The sequence below is a fragment of the Neovison vison genome, chromosome 13 (assembly GCF_020171115.1).
Source record: "Neovison vison isolate M4711 chromosome 13, ASM_NN_V1, whole genome shotgun sequence".
NCBI lineage: Eukaryota > Metazoa > Chordata > Mammalia > Carnivora > Mustelidae > Neogale > Neogale vison.
In genome coordinates this window covers 145,794,554-145,821,421 of record NC_058103.1, presented here as the reverse complement: position 1 = coordinate 145,821,421, position 26,868 = coordinate 145,794,554, and the positions used below count along the sequence as shown (strand labels likewise).

The window sequence follows — 26,868 nt, the reverse complement described above, 5'->3', positions numbered from 1 at the left end:
GACATCCTTATAAATGTAAGTTAAATAGAAGTTAAACATGAAGGGGGCACCTGGGTGGCTCAGTCGGTTAAGCCTCCAACTCTTGATCTCAACTCAGCTCTTGATCTCAGGGTCGTTGAGTCTGAACCCCTCCATCAGTCTCTGCACTGGGCGTTGAGCCTGCTTAAGACTCTCTCTCTCGGGACGCCTGGGTGGCTCAGTTGGTTAAGCAGCTGCCTTTGGCTCAGGTCATGATCCCAGCATCCTGGGATTGAGTCCCACATCGGGCTCCTTGCTCGGCAGGGAGCCTGCTTCTCCCTCTGCCTCTGCCTGCCATTCTGTCTGCCTGTGCTTGCTCTCCCTCTCTCTCTCTCTCTGACAAATAAATAAAATCTTAAAAAAAAAAGACTCTCTCTCTCTCTCTCTCTCTCTCTCTCTTTCTCTCCTCTCTTCCTCTGTCCTCCCTCTAAAAAAAAAAAAGGCAGACAAAATCTGCTAAACTATGTTCCACAATGACTATGCCATGCCCACCAGCAATGCAGAAAAACCCCAGTTTTCTACATCTTCACTAATATTTATTATTTTCCTTTTTGAAAGTCATAGCTGTCTTAGTGGCTGTGAAAGGGTATCTCACTATGCTTTTGAATTTGTTTCCCTGATGACTAATGATGTCGAACACCTTTTCGTGTGTTTATTGGCCATGTATGTATATGAGCCTCTGCCAGTTTTTCAATTGGTCTTTTTGTTGTTGAGTTGCAGGAGTTAAAAAAAAATATTCTTGATACTAGACCCTTATCAGATACATGATTTGCAATTATTTTCTCCCATCCTGTGGGTTGTCTTTTCACTTTCTTGTGTCTTTTGAAGTACAAACTCATTTGTTATTTATTTATTTATTTATTTGAGAGAGACTGCAAGAGATAACACGAGCCGTGGGGAGGAACAAAAGGACAGGGAGAAGCAGATTTCCTGCTGAGCAGGGAGCCCAATACGGAGCTGGATCCCAGGACCCTCAGATCATGACTTGAGCCAAAGACAGATGCTTCACTGACTGAACCACCCAGGTGCCCCAACATTTTAAAATTTTAATGAAGTTCAGTTTAATCTATTTTTCCTTCTGGTTGCTTGTACTTTTAGTGTCATTTCTAAGACACTGTTGCCTAATCCAAGGTCATAAAAAATTAGGCTTATGTTTCTTTCTAAGAGTATCATAGGTTGTCCTTTTACATTTAGGCCTTTGGTCTGTTTTTTTAGAGGGGGGAGTGGCAAAGGGAGAGAAAGAGAGAGAGAGAATTTTTTTTTTTTAAGATTTTATTTGTTCATTTGACAGAGGTGGGGGGAATAGCAGGCAGAGGGAGAGGGAGAAGCAGGCTGCCCACCTAGCATGGAGCCCAATGTGGGGCTCAATCCCAGGACATTGGGATCATGATCTGAGCTGAAGGCAGATGCTTAATGACTGAGCCACCCAGGCACCCCTGGAATTGTACATAGTGTGAGATCGGGGTAGAGTTTCTTTTCAGTTATTCTTCTGGTACCAGTAAAGCTCCCGATTTTAATTGCCAGGCTCAGCACAGAGATAGCAGTCCCCAAACATTTCCATCTGGGTAGCATTTGATAATTTAAACGATATTCTCTTGTGTGATCTCTCTAGTAATCAAGTCAGATAATTACCCAATTTCAGATATAAGAAAACAGACTTCGAGAGGGTGAGTGAGTTGCCTAACATCATGTAGGAACACAAATGGCAGAGTCAGAACTTGATACTGTGGGAGAGAACCCTTGAACAGGGGAGATGGAAGTCCTGGTCACAGCCTCAATTCTGCCGCTTGTGTTCCTATGAAGTTGTACTAGTCATATCCTTCTCGGGGTCTCAATTTCATCATAGGTGGGTTAAGGGATTTGATCGTGAGTAACTGCAGTAACACTTTACTGAGCATCTACGGCATTCCAGGCTGTACCAGGCGCTTTAAGGATGACACCTCGAATTTTTTTCAATAACCTCACTAGGCAGCAAATCTTCATTTCCCAGAAGAGAAAATGAAGACTCTGAAGTCAGTACCTGAGAACAATCAGCCTAAATGTCAAGACCGTTCCAAGAACCCACCCTGTTTTCTCTTAGCCACCTACCCTTCCTGAGTCTGTGTCCTTATCTGTAAAGGCTAATTAGCATTCCTTCCTCCTAGGATTGCTGTGAACAATGTGGACGGAGACCCTCACTCGTGGACGGAATCCTTACTGTAGAGCACCGACAAGATGCCAAACTCTACTGTAGGCGAAGATAGAGGACAAGACAAAATCCCTGCCCTCACAGAGTTGACTTTCTAGAAGGGGGAAGGGAAACAGAACAAAGACACTTGTGCGCATGCCCACGCACACACACACTAGGTAATATCATATAGTGATGAATGCTAACAAAAAATAGAGTGAGGGACGCCTAGGTAGCTCAGTCGGTTAAGCGTCTGCCTGCTTTCATCTGGGGTCAGGATCCCAGGGTCCTGGGATCGAGTCCCCCATTGGGCTCCCTTGCTCAGCAGGGAGCCTGCTTCTCCTTCTACCTGCTGCTCCCCCTGCTGTGTTCTGTGTCTTGCTCTCTGACAAGTAGATAGGTAAAATCTTTTAAAAAAAAACAAAACCAGGGACGCCTGGGTGGCGCAGTTGGTTGGACGACTGCCTTCGGCTCAGGGCGTGATCCTGGAGTCCCGGGATCGAGTCCCACATCAGGCTCCCAGCTCCATGGGGAGTCTGCTTCGCTCTCTGACCTTCTCCTCGCTCATGCTCTCTCTCACACTCTCTCTGCCTCAAATAAATAAATAAAATCTTAAAAAAAAAAAAAAAAAAAAAACAAAACCAAAAAACAAGAGGTAGCATGAGGTGTCAGTGGAATGAGAACAATCCGAAGCAGTCACACGCGCTGAGAACTGAATGATCCGAAGGAGGCCGACGGGGGGAAATTTGGGGGCAGGCTGTCGAAGTAAAGGTTATGGGACTAGGTTAACGCAAGAAGCTTTTCTGCACTTCCACTATGGGCCAGCAAGTGTATTGGGGCAGAATGTTCGGGGTGCGGGGGTGGGGGGTACATTCCGGTGGTCCAAGGGCTTACTGTGCAGGAGCGGACAACACAGGGCAGATCGATCCTCCACCGATGAAAGGGCGCATCTAATCAAGAGGTGAAACAATTTTTATCCGTGTTTTTTTTTTTTTTTTAATCCGTGTTTTTGCAAACGTGTCCAGCAGGCTCGGAGACATTATCTTAAGAGATCACAGCATGCCCACGTTAGGGCTCTCGGTTAATTTTTTCCCTCCCAGCTACTGGGCTCCTGTGGCTTCGATTCCCCCTCCGGACACCAGGGTGCGCTGGAACACTCTCAGTGTGCGCTGACGCCGCCGCGCTCTCCCCACACCCTCTCGCTGCACCGCACTTCCGGTGGCAAGCGGAAGCGGGGGCTCGCAGCCGCGGGTGCCGGGGCCCGAGGCATGGCGGGGGCGGGGCTGGGGGAGGCGCGTGCCGAGCAGGCCGGGGGGTTCTTCTCCCCGGCCCTTTGAACGAGGACCGTACAGGTGAGGACTTCTCCTTTCTTGGCTCAGCTTCCAAACCCGTCAGGCCTTTCCCGAGGCCTTCCCGCGTTCCCGCTGTGGGGCGGCCCCCTCCCCGCATCACGCGGAGGCCCCGCGGCTCCCGCCCTCCCTGAGCGGTCCCTTCCCTTGGAGGCCCCGCCCCGGGCTTCTCTTTCCGGGGGCGCCCCCTTGGGGGTGTGTGCCCGCCCCTTGGTATCCCCTTACCGCTTTGGAAGCCGTCACGGCGCCTTGAGGGGTGTGTGCGCCAGTCCTTGTGGGGAAGCTGAGACGCAGCGAGGGGAAAAGGACCCCTAGTGCCACACGAGGAGCGAGTGGCCTCATTCAGCCAAGCTTTCTTCTTTCATTCATAAATAACGTCCCGAAGGCGTACGCAGCCCCCTTGCTGGGCACTGAGCACGCTGAGGTGACCGAAGCATACCTGGTTGCTTCCCGCCTAGGGAGTACGGTGTAGTGGGGAGTCCGTCATTAAGCACACAGCCGTGCAAGTAAAGGCAGGTGCGCGCATTGTGGCCGTTACTATGGAGAAGACAGACGGAGAAGTAATGGGGAGGCCTGCTGTAGAGAGAAAGAGCAGAGAGGAGATGACACTTGGGCTGCAACTTGAGAAACTATGCAAGGGCCCCGGGGAAAGACGCCCTAGGCAGAGGGAACAGCTCCTGTGGATGTCTGAGTTGGCAAAGAACTTGGCGTGAGGCAGGTCCCGCGTCCAGGAAAGGAGGCTTAAGATGTGTCCAGGAAGGTGATGGGGCGGACAGAATAAGTGTACTGGTCAGGAGCTCACCATTAGTGCCACAGGTAGGAGTGAAGTGCAGAGACAGAGTTGAAGGATGACCAGTGTTGTGAAGGCGAGATGTGGCTCTTAAGTTGGTATTTGAGCTAAGGGGGAGGGGAAGGAAGACTTCTTTGAGGAGGAGATAATTAGGTTGATGTCTGAAATCGGAGTTAGCAAAGGGAGCAGAAGAGCTCTTTTAGATTTCAGTTAATAGCAAGTGCCAAGCTTCCGAGGCAGGAGGTGGGATCCCTGTTGAAGAAGTGGTTCGAGTTAGTGGGAACAGATGGGGTTGGAGAGGCAGAGCTGATACCTTTGAGCACCTGGCTGTCGTGTTAAAAAATTTTGATTCTGATCATAAAGAGCAGTGGGAAGATGCTTTCCTGTTTTAATCCGTAGTGGAAAGGGCGTGGTCGCAAAAGCATTTTTGGAAAGATCATTGGCTGTTGCAAGGAGTGGGCTTAGGTAGGAAGCTGATGCGGTGTCGCAGGCGTGAAATTATAAAAGTTGGGATAAGGGTACGGCAGGTGATAGAGGTAAGTGGAAGATGAGAGGGCTATTTAGTAGGAGAGAAAACCTCCAGAGTTTGATGACTGATCAGGGGGCCAAGGGAAAGAGGTGTCAAGGAAGACAGTCAGGTGTCTGGTTCCTGAGAAGCAGGAGAGTAGCTGGGCCATTCACTGGTCTAGGGGAGCTGGGAGAGGGCCAGCTTTTGGGGAAATAACACCAGTTACTCTGACTCTTTTTATAATAATTCTCACCCTGACTAGAAGGGACTGACTTTCTTTCTTTCTGGAAATAATTTTACATATGTTTTGGAGAGAGAGAGAGAGAGCGAGCAAGCAAGGTGGAGAGGCAGAGGGAGAAGCAGACTCCCCACTGAGCAGAGAGCCCGATGAGGAGCTCGATCTCAGGACCCCAGGATTATGACCAGCGCCAAAGGCAGGAGCTTAACTGACTGAGCCACCCAGGCACCCTAAAGGGAGTTTCATTTCATACTTTTTCTACAGTGTTTGAATTTTTATGAGCATGTATTATTTTTTTAGTCAGAACAATAAGAGAACAAGTTGAAAAAGCCTTAAATAACTTCACTGTATCTCCAGAAATCACAGTTGTATGATATGAAATAGAGTGTGTGTGTGGAGGGAGAGGGAGAGAGAGCGTGCATGCTGAGAGAAGTATTGGGAAATTCAGTGAGGATTTTCTGTATAATTCGGAGCTGAAGTTAACAGGTCCTCAACTCCACTTAGCCTACCCCCTCACACCTTTCACACCAGTTTCTGGTGTCTTTGCCTTTTTTTTTTTTTTTTTTTAAGATTTTACTTATTTATTTGAGAGCGAGAGAGAGCACGAGACAGGAGGAGGTCAGAGGGAGAAGCAGACTCCCCATGGAGCTGGAAGCCTGATAGGGGACTTGATCCTGGGACTCTGGGATCATGACCTGAGCCGAAGGCAGTTGCTTAACCAACTGAGCCACCCAGGCGCCCCTGGTGTCTTTCCCTTAAGAAGACAAATCAGAGAATTTAAGATTGGGCTATACAAAGTGTGCATCAGTTTTCTTAGAATTAAGCATCTATTTTGCTTAGTATGATCAGTGGCTCTTTCTAAGTTGAACGGCTGTAGTATACTTGATCCCACTCAGCAGTTTGTTGTAGCCAACAAACTTGTGTCTTGTGCCTAGTCCTCCCATGCCTGGGCCTTATCTGCTTTTGTCTTCCCATTCCGGTCACCCTGACTCCAGCCCTCATCTTTGGTTGGCAGGGTTGCCCTTGGCAGGGATTGAGTGAAGCAGTTTTGTATGCTGTTTGGTATTTTGAAATGCTTAAACCTTAATAGTGTGTTTTTTAGGCTGTATTACAATAGCCACAGCAACAATGTCACTGTTAACAAGGAGTAGCTGTATGAAATTCAGGATTTGTTGTTCGGGTATGGAGAACATTGCTCACTGTATCATGCCTAGGTCCTTTGAGAAAACTTAGGAGAGGGATTGCTTTTAAACTCCCATGCCGGGAAGAGCTGTGCTTCTTCCAGGCCTCTGTTAAGTTTCTATCTTATTGGCTGTGCAGATTCTGTAACTGATTGGTTTTTCCTTTTTGCTTTGCTTGGAAAAATCAAGGCCAAATTAGAAGCTTGGCAGTTCTTCAAGTCTACGTGGTACGCATTTCTCTGTACATCTGGCTTCATCTTACTCTCCTGCATTAGTATTTTCTTCATGATGATTGTTTCCTAATAAAAGAAAAAAGAACAACTCTGAGTAAGTTCAAATAATACTTTAAAAGTATATGTAGTCTTCAAAGTATGATAGTACAGCGAATGCTGATTTAAGAGAAAATATTACATCGAGCTGCCAGTGTGTCCCAGTCCCCATCCCATTTCTTACTTCTTACAGGTAACCACTGTTCTGAACTTTATGTTTATAATTCCTCTGTTTTCTGTAACTGTATACCATATATATTGATAGCTTTAAACTAGAAATCGCTTGAAGCTTATAAAAAGGGAGTCACACAAAGCGATTCTACTGCTTGCTTGCTTCAGGCATTGTTGTGTTCTGAGGTTGACTTCGTCATTATGTATAATTGCAGCGCCCTGATTCGTTGCTTCGTAAGATTCCACTGCATGAATATGCCTGGAAGAATCAATCTAGTCTTCTGTTCATGGGCATTTGGAGTTTGCTCAGTTTTTGCTGTTGCTAATGGTCCGGCTGCAGACATTTCTCTAGATCAGAGTTTCTCATCCTTAGCACAGTTGACATCTTGGTGTAAATGTGGAGGGCTGTCCTGTTCACTGTAGGATGTTTGGCAACACCCCTGGCTTCTATTTGCTGGACACTCATAACATCCCTCCTTTCCAAGTTAGGACAACCAAACATTGTGTCCAGATGTTACAAAATTGCTCCAGTTAGGAACCAGTGCTCAAGAGAGGCTGATGTGAGGGGCAAGACACTATTGGGTGCACTGAAGGGCAAGACAATGTTAAGTATTTAAGTATTTCAGGCTTATGGGCCATGTGGTCTTTGGTCTCAACTAACCATCTGTGTGTCTTTGTAGGACAAAAGCAAAGCATAGATAATACGTAAATGAATGGGAATGGCTGTGTTCCAATAAAACTTTATTTACAAATAAACAGGCAGGCAGACAAGATTTGGCCTGGGGACAGACAGTAAGCCCTCTCTTGCTGCAGTCTAGATCAGTAGGAAATATATTTTATATCTTCACCCGGTACCTGTAATTCATATATATAATTGAAACGTTTCATGAAATAGTATTTGCTCATATTTTTTATTTTATTCCACTTTTTAAAAAGTCAATTATATCCACTAAATTGATTTCAAGGCCTCATTAATGAGGTATGCCTAGCAGTTTGAGAAAGTTAGTGTGGTCCGTCATGGAGGTATGCACATCTTTAACTTGATTAGACAGTATCTATACTTGCCTAAACACTTCGAATCCCTTTTAGAAGGAGACAGTATAAACAAATACCACATTGTGTGTTATGTTTTTATTTTTAAAGTATAGATGGAGAGGGAGGGAGACAAACCGTAAGAGACTCTTAATCTCACAAAACAAACTGAGGGTTGCTGGGGGTAGGGGGGTAGGGAGAGGGTGATTGGGTTATGGACACTGGGGAGGGTATGTGCTATGGTGAGTGCTGTGAAGTGTGTAAACCTGGCGATTCACAGACCTACACCCCTGGGCCTAGTAATACATTATCTGTTTATAAAAAAATAAAATTAATAAAAAAAGAAAGATAAAAGAAAATTTTATTGGAGTATAGCAAAGAAAGAAAGAGAAAAAGGAGAAAAAATAGAGCCTTCAAAATTGTAACTCAGGACTTCAGGATGAAATCATCTTGGATTTAAAGTGGCCCTTATCTTATAACTGATTCCTTGTACACAGCAGAGAGGGACAAGAAGGCACAGGGCCGCCAGGGAGCTGGGGGCAGGGGGAGAGCCTTGTGAAGATGGAGCCAGAGACTGAGTTTTGCTGCTACTACCAAGGCTGCTAGGAGCCACCAGAAGGTGGCAGAGGCAAGGACAGATACTTTCCTACAGACTTCAGGGGGAACATGGACCTCTTAATGCCTAGATTTGGTACTTCTATCTTCTGGATCTCCAAGATAATAAATTTCTGTTATTAGAAGCTAAAAAAAATACATATATAGATAGATAGATAGATATAGATGGAGAAGTTACTCCATGCTTAAAATGGTGTGGTGTGGAGTGGCGTGTGAAGCATTTTCTAGTCTGGCTCCAATCTGCATTTCTGGACTTCTCTTTTATCACTCATTCTGTGCTTCCTGGGCTCTAACCACTTGGGATTACTCTGTTTCCCAAATGTATCACGCCACACTCTTTCCCAGTGTATTTTTTAGGCTTCCTTCTTTCTGAAGTGCTCCTCTTTTACTTTGCCTCGTGAATTCTTGATCCTTCGAGGCACCTGTTGGAATGTTGCTCCATTCATTCATTTACCATGTTGCTGAGCCCTTACTGTGCCTCAGGTACTGCCCCAGGTGGTGGGATTCACCTAGAGTTGGGCAGGGCCCCTGGGCTGGTGTGTGGTGACAGATACTTGTAAGGTAATTGAGATAATTTCAAAACATGATGAGGGCTAAAGGAAATAAAATAGGGTAGAATGAGAGTTGATATGAATGGGAAGATAGGGAAAAATCTGAAGAGTTGATTTTTAGCTGAGATTTGATTGTTGACCCAGAGGCAACAGTTGTTCTGCTTCCTTCTGGTCTCCATGGTTTCTCAAAAAATCCAGACACTTGAATTGTTCCCCTCAAGGTAATATACCTCATCTACCTGGTTGCTTGTAAGATTTCTACTTTGTGTTTTAGTTTTTAAGTTTGACTATAGTGTGTCTGGGCATGGATTTCTTTGGGTTTATCGCATTTGGGGTTCTCTGAACTTCCTGAATCTTGGGTTTACATCTGTGAGGGTTTGTTTCTGGATTCTCTACTCTATTCCATTGGTATATTTGTTTTTATGCCAGTACCACAATTTTTTTTTAAATTACTTTGGTTTTGTAATGTGTTTTGAAATCTGGAAGTCTGAGTCTTCCAACTTTGTTCTTTTACAAAATTGTTTTGGCTGTTTGGGGTTCCTTGAGTTTACATGTGCATTTTAGGATAAATTTTTCTATTTTTTTCCAAAACCATTGTTGGGATTTTGTTAGGGATTGCATTGAGTTTATAGATTGCTTTAGGTAGTATGAACATCCCCCCCCTTTTTTAAAGATTTTATTTATTTATTTGAGAGAGAGAAGGTGAGAGAGATCACAGAGCAGGGAGAGGGAGAAGCAGATTCACTGCTGACTGAGCAGAGAGCCCAATGTGGGGTCGACTGCAGCACCCTGAGATTGTGACCTGAGCCGAAGGCAACCACTTAACTAACTGAGCCACGCGGGTGCCCCAGGTAGTATGGACATCTTAAGGGCTAGTAAATACATTTTTTTTTTAAATTATTATTATTTTTTATTTTTTTATTTGACAGACGAAGATCACAAGCAGACAGAGAGGCAGGCAGAGAGAGAGAGGGAAGCAGCCTCCCGGCTGAGCAGAGAGCCCGATGCGGAGCTCGATCCCAGGACCCTGGGATCATGACCTGAGCCGAAGGCAGAGGCTTTAACCCACTGAGCCACCCAGGCGCCCCAGTAAATACATTTCTTTAATGAACGTGCACGAGATGATACTCTTACACTGAACAAATTTGATGTATTTCTGTTTATTCTGTTGAATATTTCCAACAGCTAAGAGTGCTTTGAAGGTGTTCCTAGTGAATTAGGTCCTTCCTTCAAACCTGTTTTTAGAATCAGAAATCTCAGGACTGTTTTCTGACTGCAATCTGGGAAGGAGAAGTGCTGATCGTTGTCACCCTGCGAGCTCTTAGGTCCCGGCTCTCAGGAGGAAGATCGCTTTGACTTCTGGATATTTATGTTTTGCTTTTTTGACTTCTTCACTTTTCCATGCAGAGATGTGATAATGGATCATCATGTTTCCACCATCAAACCTCGAAGAATCCAGAACCAAAATGTCATTCACCGCTTGGAACGGCGGCGAATCAGCTCAGGCAAGGCAGGCACCCACTGGCATCAGGTCCGAGTGTTCCACCAGAATGTCTTCCCCAACTTCACGGTCGTCAATGTTGAAAAGCCTCCGTGTTTCTTGCGTAAATTCTCGCCTGATGGGCGCTACTTTATTGCTTTCTCTTCAGACCAGACCTCTCTTGAGATCTATGAGTACCAGGGCTGCCAAGCAGCTGAGGACTTACTGCAGGGCTCTGAGGGGGAGATCCTGTCCAATGGCAACGACCAGCGGTCAGTCAACATCCGCGGCCGGCTCTTCGAACGCTTTTTTGTCCTGCTGCATATTACCAACGTGGCCGCCAACGGGGAGCACCTGAACCGGGAGTGCAGCCTCTTCACCGACGACTGCCGCTGTGTCATTGTGGGCTCAGCTGCCTACCTCCCGGATGAGCCGCACCCCCCTTTTTACGAGGTTTACCGGAATAGTGAGTCCGTGACCCCTAACCCCCGGTCCCCCCTGGAGGACTATTCCCTTCACATCATCGACCTTCACACGGGTCGCCTGTGCGACACCCGCACCTTCAAGTGTGACAAGGTGGTCCTGTCACACAACCAAGGGCTGTACTTGTACAAAAACATCCTGGCCATCTTGTCGGTGCAGCAGCAGACTATCCACGTCTTCCAGGTGACTCCTGAAGGCACTTTCATTGATGTGAGGACCATCGGCCGCTTCTGCTACGAGGATGACCTCCTCACGGTGTCGGCCGTTTTCCCGGAGGTGCAGCGGGACAGCCAGACGGGCATGGCCAATCCTTTCCGAGACCCTTTCATCAACTCGCTGAAACACCGGCTGCTCGTGTACCTGTGGCGCCGGGCAGAGCAGGATGGGAGCGCAATGGCCAAGAGGCGCTTCTTCCAATATTTTGACCAGCTGCGGCAGCTGCGCATGTGGAAAATGCAGCTTCTGGATGAAAACCATCTGTTTATCAAGTACACCAGTGAGGACGTGGTAACCCTGCGGGTCACAGACCCATCACAGGTGTGAAGTGCTCTCAGGCCCTTTATTGCCTCCAGCCCCTCGGGAAAGTGGGAAGGTTTCTCTCTTTGCCTATGGCCAGCCTCTCAGGAATTCCCATTTTCCATGCTCTTGAATTTTTGGTAGCCTAGGCCTCAGTCTTAATTTTCTCTGGCCACCTGTATGTATTTGGACAAATGGAAGCTAAATCTCAACTCATTGACACGAGAGTGGTCAGCTCCGTGATTAGTACCCTAATTATCCTGCAGAGCATTTTCACTTCCCTTGAGAAAGAAGCCCAAGTGCTACAAAGTCAAAGTTTGGACTACCAGTGGGTAATCCGGCCTTGACTTTGTGATACTGTGCTAGTTGGTCTGCTTTAGTTCTAGGAATGAGAATGAGCCCACCATACCAAAAAATTTTTCTTTTTCTTTCTTTCTTTTTTTTTTTTTAAGATATTATTTATTTATTTGACAGAGACAGACACAGCGAGAGAGGGAACACAAGCAGGGGAGTGGGAGAGGGAGAAGCAGGCTCTCCACTGAGCAGGGAGCCTGATACAGGACTTGATCCCAGGACTCTGGGATCATGACCTGAGCTGAAGACAGACGCTTAATGACTGAGCCATCCAGGTGCCTCCCCTGCCAAAAAATTTTCTAAAAATTTGGCCTTCCCTGCTTAAGTTGTTAATTTCATTATACTTCTTCACAGAATCCTTAGGAGGTAACTAATAAGTAAGTTCATCTGGCAGTTAAGTTTTATGACTTTACACTGACCTTGTCCATGTGCTGGACCATAGGCTGTAGAGCAGTGGAAAGATTAAAAGAAAGCCCAAACTTCTGATCTCCCAAGTGAATCATCAGGACTGCAGATCCTAGGGTATTTCAGTTTGGATGAAAGATCTTGGAGAGGAGAGAGCTGTTCCACAAATGGGAATCAAGTGGTGTTAAGGGCACAGAAAGCTCACAAGACTCTTGGGTTGGAACACCATGTTGAAATTCAGGCTGTTTTGGGGCATTTCTCTTTGAGAAGCTCTCCACTTTAGTGTTGGTCGAGTAAGAGACCTACCTTTCTCTACTCTTGCCCCTGTTCTTCTGTTTCCAGAATGTCTCCTTAGATAGGAGTTTGGGGATTCAGAATAGAGAGCAAACCAGTCAGCCACAAAGAAGGCTGTCTTGTATCTTTCACTGACTTGCGTTTGGTTCTAAGAGAGACTGTGCAGGAGACTGTTCCTAAGACCTTACCAGCCGTCCACAGTAAAAGGCTTCCCAGTATCTTTCTTCCGAATCATAGGTTGTATATTCTAAAAAAGGTGGGTGGTGGGGAATAATATGGTTGGAGATTAGATTTTCTGGGTTATTTTCTTTCCTGTTAATGACGAAATTGCCCATTGAGCCATCACATATGAGAATCTAGTCCATCTTATGTGTCATAGAAGATTGGCAGTGACACCCTTGACTTCTGTCCCCTTCTGTATTTCCCAGTCTGCCCCGGAGGAAAGGCTAGTAACGTTTGTATAATTTTATATTCACGTAATTATGGTGCATCCTGGTGGAGCCCCTGATAGGGTCAAAATGTTGTCCAGGTCTATAGAAAGGACATGAGTCAATCTTTTATTTAGGTTTGAGCTATAATTACCTTTGTCATTTGGAGGGAATAAATTGTCTCTGATAGCCACATTTGAGATTATCTTTCTTCCCTTTGCTAAAACATGACCCACTTATTTCTGGTAGTTCTCATAAATTGTGGCTAGACGCAGTACTGGTGCTCAGTGTTTTGCTTACAGAGCTTGCAACTTTAAACCCAGTTTGCCCTAGTTGTCCTCCCACCCCCTTCCCCAGTTTAATATGATAGGTTCCAATAAGGTTAATGAGAAAAAGTGCATCTACACACAAAGCCTTGCTAATATTATGAGTCTTATTCTCAGGTTACTCTGCAGCCTCTTTATTTAATTTCCAGGTGACCGCAAAAGTCATGTAATGAAAACTCTGGGAAGGACTGATGAGTAGTAAAACAGGTGGGCCATGTGGCTCCAGGAACTGATGACTTTAACTCCGTTGTAGGAGGGGAAAGTACTAATCCTAACGTTCTGAAAACTTCTGGAGTCCTGTTGAAAGCTTGCAGATTGGTTCACATTGCCACATTCATTGGGACAAAAACCAGGGGTTCCTGCAGCTTTCTTGTTAGGCGGGGCACAGCACTGGTGGTGTAGAGGGCTGGTCGCCCGGGGCCAAGGCAGAGAAAGTAGTGACTCTGCCACCTACGGTATTTGAATGCTTTTCAGTTCCCCCCTCTGATCTTAATTGCTACAAATCTTGAATGTATCTTCCAAATGCTCTTGGCCGAAAGAATATTTACGAAGAAAGAAAAGGAAAATGCCTCCCTGATTTTTCATTTGTTCAGCAGCAGTTCCCTGCTTGGTTGCAACTTGCCTGGGCAGTTTTAGGACACAGTGTACTTCAGGTGTCTCTCTGCATGATAGAAATCTTAAGAGGAAAAATAAATGTCCCTACATTGAACTTTCAACTGTACATATACAAGAGAAAATAATTTGTCAACAGGCGGCTACAGCTACCAATCACTTTCTCAGCAGGGAGGAAAATTAAATCTGGCATTTTAAAAAAGTGCTTTTTATTTCAGGTTAGGTTAGGGAACAAGTCAGGAATAAATACTAGGAAGAAAAAGTGTTGAATTTGCAGAGTCAGAAATGGAAGATTGGAAACCTTTCTACACATAGACACAGGCTAGCTCAGTAATCCTAACAGCACAGATGTGGTGGGAGACCCTGCAGTATTGGCCACGACTGATGGCCCTTGATTGATAAAGTGCACCGAGGCTTCCTCCTCTCCCAGAACCACCTGGAGCCATGTTTTAAGCTAGTGTGGGAGCAGAAGTGTTTGCTTGTTTTACTTGTTGGAATTTTCAACCAAGTGGTAAGCTTCTAAGGCATGGCAGTATATCCAGCTGTCTCATAGGTCTCTCTGTTCTTCTGCAGGCATCTTTCTTCGTGGTATACAATATGGTGACAACAGAGGTGATTGCCGTGTTTGAGAATACATCAGATGAGCTTCTAGAGCTCTTTGAGAACTTCTGTGACCTCTTCCGTAATGCTACCCTCCATAGTGAAGTCCAGTTTCCCTGCTCAGCTTCCAGCAACAATTTTGCAAGGCAGATCCAGCGCCGGTAAGCTCTTCCACCAGGCTTAACAGGCATTAATTTTTCTTTAGCCAATTCACTGGTGTTAGGCCAGTAGTCATGTCCTCCAAAAAACCGTTTCTGTATTCTCTGTGCCCTTCTCGCTTTGGTTTGGTCTGCCTGTTGTAACCCCTTGGGTCATCCTGAACTTCTGTCTTGTCTGTCAGCACCTGTGGAATTACTTGCGCGTTATCTCTGATTCGTCCTAGAGGAAGGAGAGCAGTGAGAGCTGCAGAAAGACCGCGTCGTTATTATTTATTGCTGTATGCTCATGATGTACTGTCAAGCGTTTAACTATTTTTTGGGTGAATGACCAGGGAAATAATTGTAGAACTTTTGGTTAAACATGATGTGTTGAACACGTGCATTTATCTCTGCTCCATCCTGTCACCCTACCAAAATGACAATAAAGGAGGAAGAGGTATAGATATCACAAGAGCCAAAGAAAATGGGAGAGGAAAGGCACTGGAGACAGGAGATGATTATCAATGGGAGAGAGATCTGAATCGGTCCTGGGAGCTGAGAAGCTAATTGATCACCAGTAACTTGAAACCAACTTGGCACACTTCAGAGAACAAAAGCTTAAGACTAAAGAGCTTAGCCATCAAGAAACAACTTGCCTTGCCAGAGAAATCTGGAAGGGTTTGGGAATTGGAAGCCCTAGGTACGTCTGAAGATACCTCTGATGGGTAGGCTTCAATAGGAGGATTGGGTGAGGGTCTGGAAAGAAGTAACCAGGCCCTCTAGCCCCCTTCTCTAAGCCTGTCTCTTCACCACCTCGTCAGAAGGCTGGAGCTTTATTCACTGGAGAAACTGAACCATGTAGGCTCTGGTTTCATGTTCATGAGGCACAGTGGAGGTAGGGATGAGATTCGTCATGATAAAAACAAGAATTAAGTGAAAACCAACAAAACTGAAGGTGAGATTCCTGTCCCCTTTATCAGATTGGACAGCCAGGCTTATACTCCTCAGGGAGGATGTTCAAGATTTTTTCCTTGGGAAACTGACCAACCCAAAGAAGAGATCTTCAGATACTCATACTTAGAGTCCCTCCACCAACAGCTGGGCTAAATTAATACCCCCCATCAGCCAGGTCTTCCCATGAACCAGTTTCAAATGTAATTATCTGAGTACATTATTGTAAAATGAATGGTTACCTTGGGCCATTGGCCCAAGCTGAATCCTACTCTAGTTAGTCAGTGCCTTATTGGACGCCACATACTAAATTGCTCCCCCAACTCTAGACAGTTAGGGAAAATATCTGCTTTAGGTTTCAAGATAGGTCAGACCAGAGTGAACAGATGACTCAGAGTAAGCATTACTGCCACTGGAAAAAATGAACAAAAATACACTAATGTAGTGGCCTCAACTTTTTATAAAAGGGTAGTACTCAGTTAGAAATAGATGGATATTGGTTTTCAGACAAGTTACTTGCCTTTTCCTTTTTCTCTGGTTCACACAAATTTTCTGCCTTACAAGCATTTCTTTTCACTATAGAAGGATTTTTGGAGGCAGGACCTGGATCAGAATTCGCTTTTTTCGTCTTGGAGTGTATTTTCTTCTTTTATTTTTATTATTTTTTTAAAGATCTATTTAATTTGAGTGTGGTGGAGGGGCAAAGGGAGAGAGAGACTCTTAAGCAGACTTTACACTGAGTGTGGAGCCCAGTGAGGGGCTGGATCCCACAATCCTGAGATGAGGACCTGAGCCAAAACCAAGATGCCACTGACTTTTTTCCTTCTTCTTTTTTAAAAAGATTTTATCTACTTATTTGTCAGAGAGAGAGCAAAGCAGGGGAAGTGGCAGGGCAGAGCAGGCAGAGGAGGCAGAGAGGGAGAAGCATTCTCCCCGCCAAGCAAGGAGCCCGAATCAGGACTCGATCTCAGAACTCTTGAGTTCATGACCCGTGGCGACAGCGGACACTGAACTGACTGAGCCACCCAGGCATCCCTGAATTTTCTTTTAAGTGAGCTTTAAAGTCAGGCAGATCATTATCAACTAATTACAAAGTTGGGTACAGCTGGCTGAGAGAAAGTATAAAAGAAGTCACTGGAAGGTAAACTCCCATGAGGGTAGGGATTTTAGTCTGGTACATTCACTGCTGTACCTGTAGCACCCAGGCTAGTGTCTTTCATGTGGAAGAAGCTTATTAGGTGTTTGTTGAAGGAATGAACTCACCCAGTAATTAGAGGAGGCTGTTTTTTGAGAGTTTTTTCAGAATGCATCTAGAATTAAGTGAAATTGTAGGAAGTCTCAGGAGGAGAAAATAAAAGTTGAAAAGAAAGGCGGAGTTCCAGCTTTGTGATCCTCAGAGTTTTGTATCATACCACTGGAAGATTTTGACAACTGTAGATACCCTCATGCTTCAATTTTATAGTTGATCTTAAAATTCTTTTACTGATAAGTTGTAATAATTGCAGAAAATGCAATTTTCAGTGTCTATTTAATATTGGTTTTTAGGGGCGCCTGGGTGGCTCAGTTGTTAAGCGTCTGCCTTTGGCTCAGGTCATGATCCTGGAGTCCTGGGATCGAGCCCCACATCGGGCTCCCTGCTCCACGGGAAACCTGCTTCTCCCTCTCCCACTCTCCCTGCTTGTGTTCTCTCTTTTGCTCTTTCTCTGTCAAATAAATAAATATCTTTTTTAAAAAAAATTGGTTTTTTTTTTTTTTTAAAGATTTTGTTTATTTGTTTGACATACAGAGATCACAAGTAGGCAGAGAGGCAGGCAGAGAGAGAGGAGGAAGCAGGCTCCCTGCCGAGCAGAAAGCCCGATGTGGGGCTCGATCCCAGGACCCTGAGATCACGACCCGAGCCGAAGGCAGAGGCTTTAACCCACTGAGCCACCCAGACACCCCAAAAAATTGGTTTTTAAGATAAAATTATTACAGGTCTTTTTTCCCCAGCCAATTATATTGAGAATTATATATCACTGTCTGGGTGGCTCAGTCGGTTCAGCGCCTGCTGTCGCTGTGGGTCATGATCTCTCTTTCAAACTGGCATATAACATTGCATAAGTTGATGATGTATAACCCAGCACTTTTATTTTAATTAATTAATTAATTAAAAGTTTTATTTATTCATTTGACAGAGAAAGCATGAGCACAGCAGGGGAAGAGGCAGGCAGAGGGAGGAGGGAAAAGCATGCTTCCTGCTGGGCAAGGAGACAGATGCAGGGTTCCATCTCAGGACCCTGGGATCATGACCTGAGTTGAAGGCAGATGCTTAACCCACTGAGCCACCCAGGTGCCCCAACTCAATGCTTTTAAACATAACCTGGGGAATCCAGATGCCATAATAGTTTGGTATTCAGTATTTGATATAAAAGAGGGAGCAGATTATACCAGTACTCTTTGAAATTTTATGTTGTTTCCTCTTTTTTTTTTTTTTTAAAGACTTTATTTATTTGACAGAGATCACAAGTAGGCAGAGAGGCAGGCAGAGAGAGAGAGAGGGGGAAGCAGGCTCCCCACGGAGCAGAGCCCGATGCGGGGCTCGATCCCAGGACCCTGAGATCATGACCTGAGCCAAAAGCAGAGGCTCAACCCACTGAGCCACCCAGGCGCCCCTACATTGTTTCTTTTTATGTTCAAATTCATATATCTGTTTTATCTCCCCCACAGAACTGTATCATAATGTAACATTTCATTAAGCATCTTGTCATGATTTGCTGCATTGAAAATATAATGTTTATATAAGTTGGAATTATTTTTTATTTCTTGTGAACACAGGGCTCTAAAATGATCAATTTTACAGTCTCCAGTCATCTTTTAGTAAAAATAAATGAATGTGGATCTATTATAGGTTAGATGAATGTTCAAGTAAAAAAGGGACACCAAGGTTCGTGAGTTACTTAAGGAAAATCTTTATTTTGAAAGAGACCAAAATAAAACAAACAGTAGAAAGAATAAAGGAATAACACTGCAATCACTGAAATAATTAATGCTATGAAAAAGAAACATTCCTAGAACAGAAACTTAAATTTTGTTAGGTATAGTTGAGGAATTCTCCAAAAAAATAGAGTAAACTGATAAAAAATAGGAAAATGGGAGAGAAATGAAGAAATTAAGAGAATTTGCCGAGGACATCCAATATCTGGTTATTTCCACAAGACACAGTAGAGAAAATGATAGGGAGGAAATAATGTAAATCTAGTTTTCCTGGCCTGAAGAACATCAATTTCGAAATTGGCAGGACCGTTCAGTGCTGTGCTAGGACTGGCTCAGGCTGGCTCATGAGAGCCTGTTTGTTAAGCTTTCAGGAATTTTTGCTAGCTATTGCTAAATGTGGTCATTATTGAAAACTAATTATTTTGGGGGTGCCTGGGTGGCTCATTCGGTTAAGCATCTGCCTTTGGCTCAGGTCATGATCCTGGAGTCCTAGAATTGAGCCCCATGTCAGGTGCCCTGCTCAGTGGGGAGTCTGCTTCTCCCTCTCCCTCTTTTCCTCCCCTGCTCATGTTCTCTCTCTTTTGCTCTCTCTCAAATAAAATCTTTTAAAAAAATCTTATCTTTAATTAAAAAATATTTTGTAGTTATTTTACTACTTACGTTTTTGAGTGTATTTGTGTCTGTTTTATCTGCATGATGAAAATATTACCTGGTGATGTGCTACTGCTCATCTTGCGACAGCTCCACATTCAGCAGTGTCACCTTGGTACCTTGAAGTTGACCTAAAAGGTACCTACAAGTACCTTTTACAGCAGGAGGATTTACAGCACAGAAGTTGGCAAGTGCTGCAAAACATGGCTCATGTCCCCAGATAAATAATTATCAAGTGCCTCATAAAAAAAGACCCATACTGAGGCATATCATCATAAAATTTTGGAACATTGAGGGGACACCTAGACAACTCAGTCATTTGGGTATCCAACTCTTGATTTTGGCTCAAGTCATGGTCTTGGGGTTATGGGATCAAGCCCCACATTGGGTTCTGTGTGGAACCTGTTAGGATTCCCTTTCTCCCTCTGCCCCTCTCCACTCACGCTTTTCCTCTCTCTCGCAAATAAAATCTTTTAAAATGAGGTTTGGGAACATTGGGGATAAAGAGAAGATGGTAAAAACTTGCAGAAAGAACATATATTTCACATGGTAAAAAATAAGTCATCAAATAGTATTGGACTTACCAGTAATAACACTGAAATCTTGAAGCCAGTAAAATCATGCCTCTAGAATTCTGTGAAAAAAATGATTTCCAGTCTAGAACTTTATATCCAATAAGGTGGAATAAGACATTTTCAGACATGAAAGTTCTCAAACAAAATTACCTCTCATATGCCTTTTCTAAGGAAGCCTCTGGAAATTGTATTTTCCACATAAACCACAAAAGTATGGTACAGGAAGTAGTCTGAAACTGTAGTTCCGGGGGAACCGATGGTTTAGGAAAAGGTGGGGAAGAATTGATTAAGTGCAGGAGAGGTTGTGGGACCTAGTACTGGAGGTTCAGGACCTAGGAGGCCATGGTGCTGGAAGGATAATCTCTGTGAATTTAGAAGTCCCCGTGAACTGGGAGAGGCATAACTGGGCAGAGTGACAGTGAACCAGGAGTTAAACGCCAGAAGACGTCCCAGGGATAACTGCTTCATCCTTTTGTCAGTGGACAGCCCGGAGAGTGGAGCCAGTGGTGCCGCTGGGGAAGACGAGCTGCTTCAGCCAAGAGACCGTCGTGGAGGCTGTGACTTAGGATCGTCATGCAGCCGTGGGCCAGCCCCCAGCATCTGAAGCCAGTGAGCCAGGCAAGGCAGAGTGTGGATTATGAAAGGTAGTACTAGATCTTGGCTGGAAAGGAGCTGCAAACCCGAGAGCCCAGAGTCTTTGATTTTAGCCCATTCAAAAGGGAAAGAAAGAAGTTCTCTTTGGCCCAAGATTTAATTTTGTGATTCACACTGAGGCTGTGAAAATTACTGTCAAGAGGAGTAACAGAAAAGCAGTATTGAGAGCTAAGCTTTCTTCGGGGAAAACTGAGATCTGTTGATGTCCGTCCAGCATCACAGGTTAACAGTGAAGGCAAAGATCTGAACCCATTTCCTCAAGCTTTCTGGTCTACACAAAGTTGGGAATGTTCAAGTTTTTTAAATTTATTTCATTAGTTTTCATTCCATTAATTTCAGGGATGGGATGTTCTATTTTCTCCCTGGACTAAAAAAATTCTTTCCCTTTAAGTTTTAAACTGTATGATAGGGGCGTCTGCCTGGGTGGCTCAGTTGTTAAACGTCTCCCTTCGGCTCAGGTGGTGATCTCAGCATCCTGGGATCGATCCCCACATGGGGTTCCTGGCTCAGCAGGAAGCTTGCTTCTCCCTCTCCCACTTCCCCCTTTCGTGTTCCCTCTCTTGCTGTCTCTCTGTCAAATAAATAAAATCTTAAAAAAATATATGATATGCTTCGATACAGAGATTTTTAAAACTGTATTACTGATAGTTGACGTTTTTTCTAAGAAACAATGGAACAATGAAAAAGAAGAAAAAAAATCAAAATGTGATCACACAAATGCAATTATCATTTAGATACATTTCTACGTCTTTTTTTAGGCCTAATTTTTTTTTTTTTAAGATCATGCCCTGAGCCAGAGGCAGATGCTTAACTGATTGAGCCACCTAGGCGCCCCTTTTTCTTTGTTTTTTTAATCATACTGTGGGTACAGACTGTAGCCTGTTTCTTTTACTTACCATTATGATAAACATTTCCTCTGTAACCATGTAATCTTTGGATTTTGTAGTTTTCCATTAGGTTTTTAATTTTCTGTCAATTTTTCATTATCATAAACAATACTGTATTGAATGTGCACAGAGATTTTTCTGCGTGTGGGATTGTTTCCTTAGGATAAATTTCTAGAAGAGTAGAAATACTTGGTCAAAGGGTATTAAATTTAGTATTCTTGGCAGTTGTGAGTAATTGCTCCGTTGTTACTATTACTCAAAGTAAATGAGATTTATGACTCTGTGTCCATGTTACTATTCTTTAGGTACCGATGTTTTTGTGGGAGTAGAGTACAGGCAGCGAACTCCCAGACTTGAAACAAGGGATGAGTGTTTTTTCGAAAGTGTTGATGAAAGTTGACTTAGCACTGATCCCAAGAAGTCGGAGAGGGCTCCTCTTCTCCATGCATTCCCTGCTTCTGTAGCTCCTTTTTAATGCAAGCTGAGACTGCCGTTTGGGGAAGTAGAGTTGAGTAGAAGTGTTGTCCTAGAATAGTTACACTCATTGGAAACTTGTTTAGAGAGTCTGTGTTAACTTTTCTAAAGTGTTTCAGTGTTCTTACTTCAAGTTCTGTTTTCTGGTTTTTGAGAATGTTTGTAGCCAGGCAGACTTGTGATGTGTGAGAGTCCTGACGTCCTTCATTATCTGGATTTCTGTTTACGGAATGAGTTGTTTTTAGACATGTTTTATCCATCTGTGCTCCAAGGCAGCTTTGCGTGCCTGCTAATGCAGCCTTCCTCCCTGGTGCTTTGTTTTAGGTTTAAAGACACTATTGTAAATGCCAAGTATGGAGGGCACACAGAGGCAGTGCGCCGGCTGCTGGGTCAGCTCCCCATCAGTGCTCAGTCTTACAGCGGGAGCCCCTACCTTGATTTGTCTCTCTTCAGCTACGATGACAAGTGGGTGTCTGTCATGGAGCGACCCAAGACTTGCGGAGATCATCCTATCAGGTACACGATCACTGCTCCAGCGGCTAACCGCCCACGGGCTAAAGATGGCCTTCTCTCTCTCTCTCTCTCTCTCTGTCTCCCCTTGAACCTCATTCCACTGCGACCATGCCCACTGGGACTCATGGGTTGATTGGAAGGACAGGCTGTTTTTATAATGTGACAAGTACTTTTGATCATGTAGGTACTCGTCTCATACATTAAGTAGTTCTGCTCTTTGCTTCTCATCAAAACATCCAATTCAGGTAAGTGTTCCCTTTTAAAGGTACCCAGGGTAGGAAACCACATACCGTTTCATAATAGTGTTTATAGTTGAGACTTTCTAATTTTATTTCACTCAGATTATTTTATCCCCTCATGTTACCTAGTAGAAAAGATAGCAGAGATAATTTGGGAAACAGGCAGGTTTTGGAGAAACATATGCGTCCTCACATGAGAAATTTTAGAATGTGGACTACTATGTTACTGCTAGAACCTGGAAAACTAAGCCAGTCCTTCCCTCACAGATGTCCACTCCACAGACCCCCCCCATTTTCTCCATGTGGGGAGCTTGTGTTTTGTGTGCTATGTTAGGTACTAGGGAGAGGGACTGGTACCATCACCACCCGTTGGGGGAATTTCAGCGGGGGTGTGTTCCTGGAACCCTCAGCTGGAGAGTGGAAGGCCTTTTTCACATGGAAGCAGTGTTAGGTAGTGTTTCACTGTCCAGTTTCATTGTGTGCTAAATAGACTTGTGTAACACATTTTGAACAGTTAATCATCGCTCATAGTATTTCCTTTAGGAAATTGTAGTCAAGTTCCAAAAACCAGTTGATTTTTTTTTTTTAATTCTAGAAAGCTTTAAACATATAAAATGTGGAAGAGTATAATGAACCTGCACGTACCAACCACCCAGTTTTAACAGTTATCAGGTCCATGGTCAATGTTGTCATCTCTTTCTACCCCCATACCCCACCAAACTGCCACTCTTGATTATTCTGAAGCAAATCCCAGATTTTATAGCATTTTTTACTCATATATATTTCGGCATGAATTTCTAAAAGATAAAGACTTAGAAAAATATATCCTCCATACCATTACTCTGTCCTAAGACGACCACCAAGTACCTAGTTTTCACATTTTCCCGTTGTCTTGTAAATATTCTTTATGGTTCCATTTGTTCCTATCACGATTTAAACAAAGTTTACACATTGCATTAGTTGCTACTCCCTTAAATCCATTTTATTCTGAAGGTTCTGCTTCCCTCTTACCTTCCTTGCAGTGAAATTGTCCTGTAGTGTTGCCCACATTTGGAGTCTGCTCGTGCATCCCCGGAGTAGTGCTTACGATTTTTCTCATTCGTGTACATTTCCTGTGAACTGGTAGTTCGATTTAGAAGCTCAAACAACTCACTTTACCTTACAAGCCCTTTGTGTGTTGGAGACTGTGGGTGAGGTGAATGTGGTTTTCACACAGAAAAGCCTATCATGGGCCTCATTTGATATTGTCAAGGTAGCATGAGATCCATTCCTCTCCTTTCTGACTTGCTTTTCTAAAATGAAAAGAGAGTAACCTAAGTTACAATTTGGAAACGGCTATTGGCTCTGACCAGAGGGGTTTTTCACTTACTTTTAATTTAAAGTGAGAAATGTGAGGCTATGAAAGGCATTAGAAGAGGAGATGCCGTGACTTGAACACCTGTACTGTGTGTTCCATTCTAGTCTTTGTCAGTACGCATGTTCACATGTATGTTGTTGTAGTCCTGGTTAGCATTGTCCTGTGTAGCCTGCTTTTATTTTAGAAACGTTTCTTGATGTTGTTCCGTAGTCCTCAGAGTTCCTGTCCAATGATGGCCTGTCACTCCCTCAGGTAGATGAACCCCAGTTGACTGAACTAGTCCCGTCACTGAGCCTTTATTCTGGCTTGCATTTTTACACCGGAGCTGTGCTGGACTTGCCATCTTTATTCATATCACTGTGTCCTCCCTTTAAATTAAGTTCTGAGGATACAAATTCGTGGAAGTGGGATTATTGAGTCAGAGGCTATGAATATCTTTATGTCTACCATATGTTTGCTTTCCAAAAGGGAAGTCCTAGAGCTTTGTAATTCAGAGCACTTCATTTTCTAGGACTTCCCCTACCTCGTTCAGCCCCAGCCCCACTGAATATCTCTAGTTCCCGATACCCGAAGACGTTTATCATGTGTATGGGAAAATGTCTTTAATTGTTGGGATGAATGGAAGTATTAGTTGAAAAATGAAAAACTACTTAGTATTTTGTTTTTGAGTGTGAAAAAGAGCCTTCCGAGAGAATTTTTTCTTAAAAATGAAAAACTCAAATACGGGCCAAGATCTGCGCTGTCCTGGGTATAGCCACTCACCACATGTGGTTGAGCACTTAAAATGTGACTAGTCCATGCTGAGATGTGCTTGTGTGTCACACATCTGATTTCAAAGGCTTAATACAAAAAAAAGGAATGTGAAATACCTCATTAATATTTTTTTACCTGGATTATAGGTGGAAATGATAATATTTTGGATACCAGTATTGGGTTAAATAAAAAATATATCACTAAAATTAATTTCGCCTTTCTCTTCTTACCTTTTTTAATGTGCCTACCTGGAAATTTAAAAGTATTCCTGTGGCTTGCATTTCATTTCTAGTGCTAGCCTAGGCAGTCTTGGGGCAGTTTTTCTGGAAAAGGTGTGGCTGTAGTTAAGGCTTTAACTGAGGGTCATTTTGGGAAAGAGATGACCCAGTGACTCAGGACAGCTCAGGAAAACTCATAGTCACCCTGGCCATAAAACGAGCTGCTCAGACAAAGGTGGTTTTGCATTTCCGAAAACCTGGGGCCGATGTAAAAGGCGATGTCGTAGGATTAAATGAGTTGCCACGTCCTCGTGCTGGGCAGAGTACAAGATGCTAGTGACTCTCTGTACCATCTTCTCTTTCTCTCCTTCTTCTGTGTAGGTTCTATGCCCGGGACTCTGGTCTGCTCAAGTTTGAGATCCAGGCAGGCTTACTGGGCCGCCCCATCAACCACACCGTGCGACGCCTTGTTGCCTTCACCTTTCACCCTTTTGAGCCTTTTGCTATTTCGGTGCAGAGGACTAATGCTGAGTATGTTGTCAACTTCCATATGCGACACTGCTGCACGTAGCTGCCTCACCAAAGCCCAGTTATCTGGTCTTCCAAGACATTGCCCCCTGCTTGTGTCGGTGGACTCCGAAGCAGAAGCTCCTGGCTGCAGCTTTGTCAGATCCAGACTGTTGTACCTGAGGGGGGAGAGCCAGAGAGAGGAGCGAGGGTGGCTCAGCCTAACGGAATACGTATCCCCATGGATACGGAATTGTTACCGTATCCCAATACTGATGGATTGGAAGTCCCCTGGTCTTTCCCCAGTGGGAATATCCAGCATTAATTACATCCATTTAATCTTTGTCTTATTTTGCATTTTATTGCTTTGAAGATGAAAGCATTACCCCGTTCCCTTTGCTCTTTGTTCTTTGACATTATGATCTGTTTTGGCGTTATGGCAGTCTGAAGCAGGGAAGTCTTACTGACTCACGGGAACTGTGTATATCCTTTCCCTGTGGCCGACAATGGGGCTGTCTTTATTAAAAAAAAAAAAAAAGAAGAAGAAGAATAAAGCCTTGCTATTTTCTTACTTAAATGTATCCCATTTGTTGATTGCCTTATGTCCTACCTCACCAAATGCTTTTCACCTTATGGGTTCTAGGAGGGACTGTGAAAGGGGTCAGGGGCCATGACTCCAGGGGCCACCCTTGGGAGACTTAGCGGTGTGTGCCAGCGTGCAAGGGTGTTCTCGGCCAGGACTGTTTCCTTCCCTGGGGTTCTCTCCTGGTAATTGTTATAGCTGGAGAACTGGGCATAATTGCACATTGTCATGAGGAAGCACGTTCCCATCTGTACCATCTGTGTCATGCGCGTGGAGGAGTGAGTAGTTCTCTTTGGCCACAGCAGAGACAAACACTGTGTAGCACGTTCAGCGTTCGGGGAGTGAGAGCTGGCAGGCTTCTGGCATCTCTAAAGAGATCAGACTGGTTGTTCCTGGACGGCTAAGCCATCACAGCTCCTACAGACACCTTCTGGCCCCTAGCCTTCCTCCTTCCTGGCCCTCCTTCTGGCCCCCAGCCCACCTCCTTTCATATGGTCTCAGCCCGTGATCTCCAGTGGCCCCGTCAGGCTGTTTAGGTTTCATCTGCATAACGTATAAACCGTTTATGTAGTAAGCTTGTTCAGTAACGTCTGACTTAGAAAGCCATCTCGAAATGTTGGGTTTCAGAGCAGGTTGTGAAAGATGCTATGGATGCAAACAGTTGGATTCTGTATCCCTCTGACGTCCCTTGGGAACGTGATAAATGTGCTGTGAGACACTGAACCCCACTCAAAGCAGTTCAGCTCACTTCATCACCTTCAGTATTGAACAGCTAAATTCATTCTCATTCAGCATTCAACACAGGATTTGAGCACCTAGTACGAGAGGGGGATGTGCTACGATGTGGAAGATAAGGAGAGAAAGAGGCAAAGAGAATTCTAACGTGGAATGGCCAAAACCCCTGTAGCAGTTGTCTGAGAATGGTGGAGGAAATGAAGGAGAGGTGGAGAAGGAACGCTCTCCTGGGGAAGGGACTGGAACTGGATCAGTGGGAGAGTGTCGTGTGAAC

The 26,868-nt window shown here is 44.3% G+C and overlaps 1 protein-coding gene across 3 annotated transcripts; it reads left to right on the top strand.

Moving 5' to 3' along the window:
* Positions 1 to 3,462: 3,462 nt before the first annotated feature.
* On the top strand, positions 3,463 to 25,857 carry DET1 (DET1 partner of COP1 E3 ubiquitin ligase). 3 transcript variants are annotated; one of them, XM_044230414.1, is made up of 5 exons: positions 3,463 to 3,537; positions 10,297 to 11,389; positions 14,361 to 14,548; positions 22,014 to 22,205; positions 25,151 to 25,857. In XM_044230414.1, the coding sequence occupies exons 2-5, from the start codon at positions 10,307 to 10,309 to the stop codon at positions 25,338 to 25,340; spliced, it is 1,653 nt and encodes a 550-aa protein (XP_044086349.1). In that variant the 5' UTR covers positions 3,463 to 3,537; positions 10,297 to 10,306; the 3' UTR covers positions 25,341 to 25,857. The 3 variants fall into 3 exon arrangements, with proteins under 3 accessions (XP_044086349.1, XP_044086351.1, XP_044086350.1); XM_044230416.1 differs by lacking the exon at positions 25,151 to 25,857 and adding an exon at positions 22,387 to 24,678; XM_044230415.1 differs by lacking the exon at positions 3,463 to 3,537 and adding an exon at positions 6,532 to 6,578.
* The last annotated feature ends 1,011 nt before the right edge of the window (positions 25,858 to 26,868 follow it).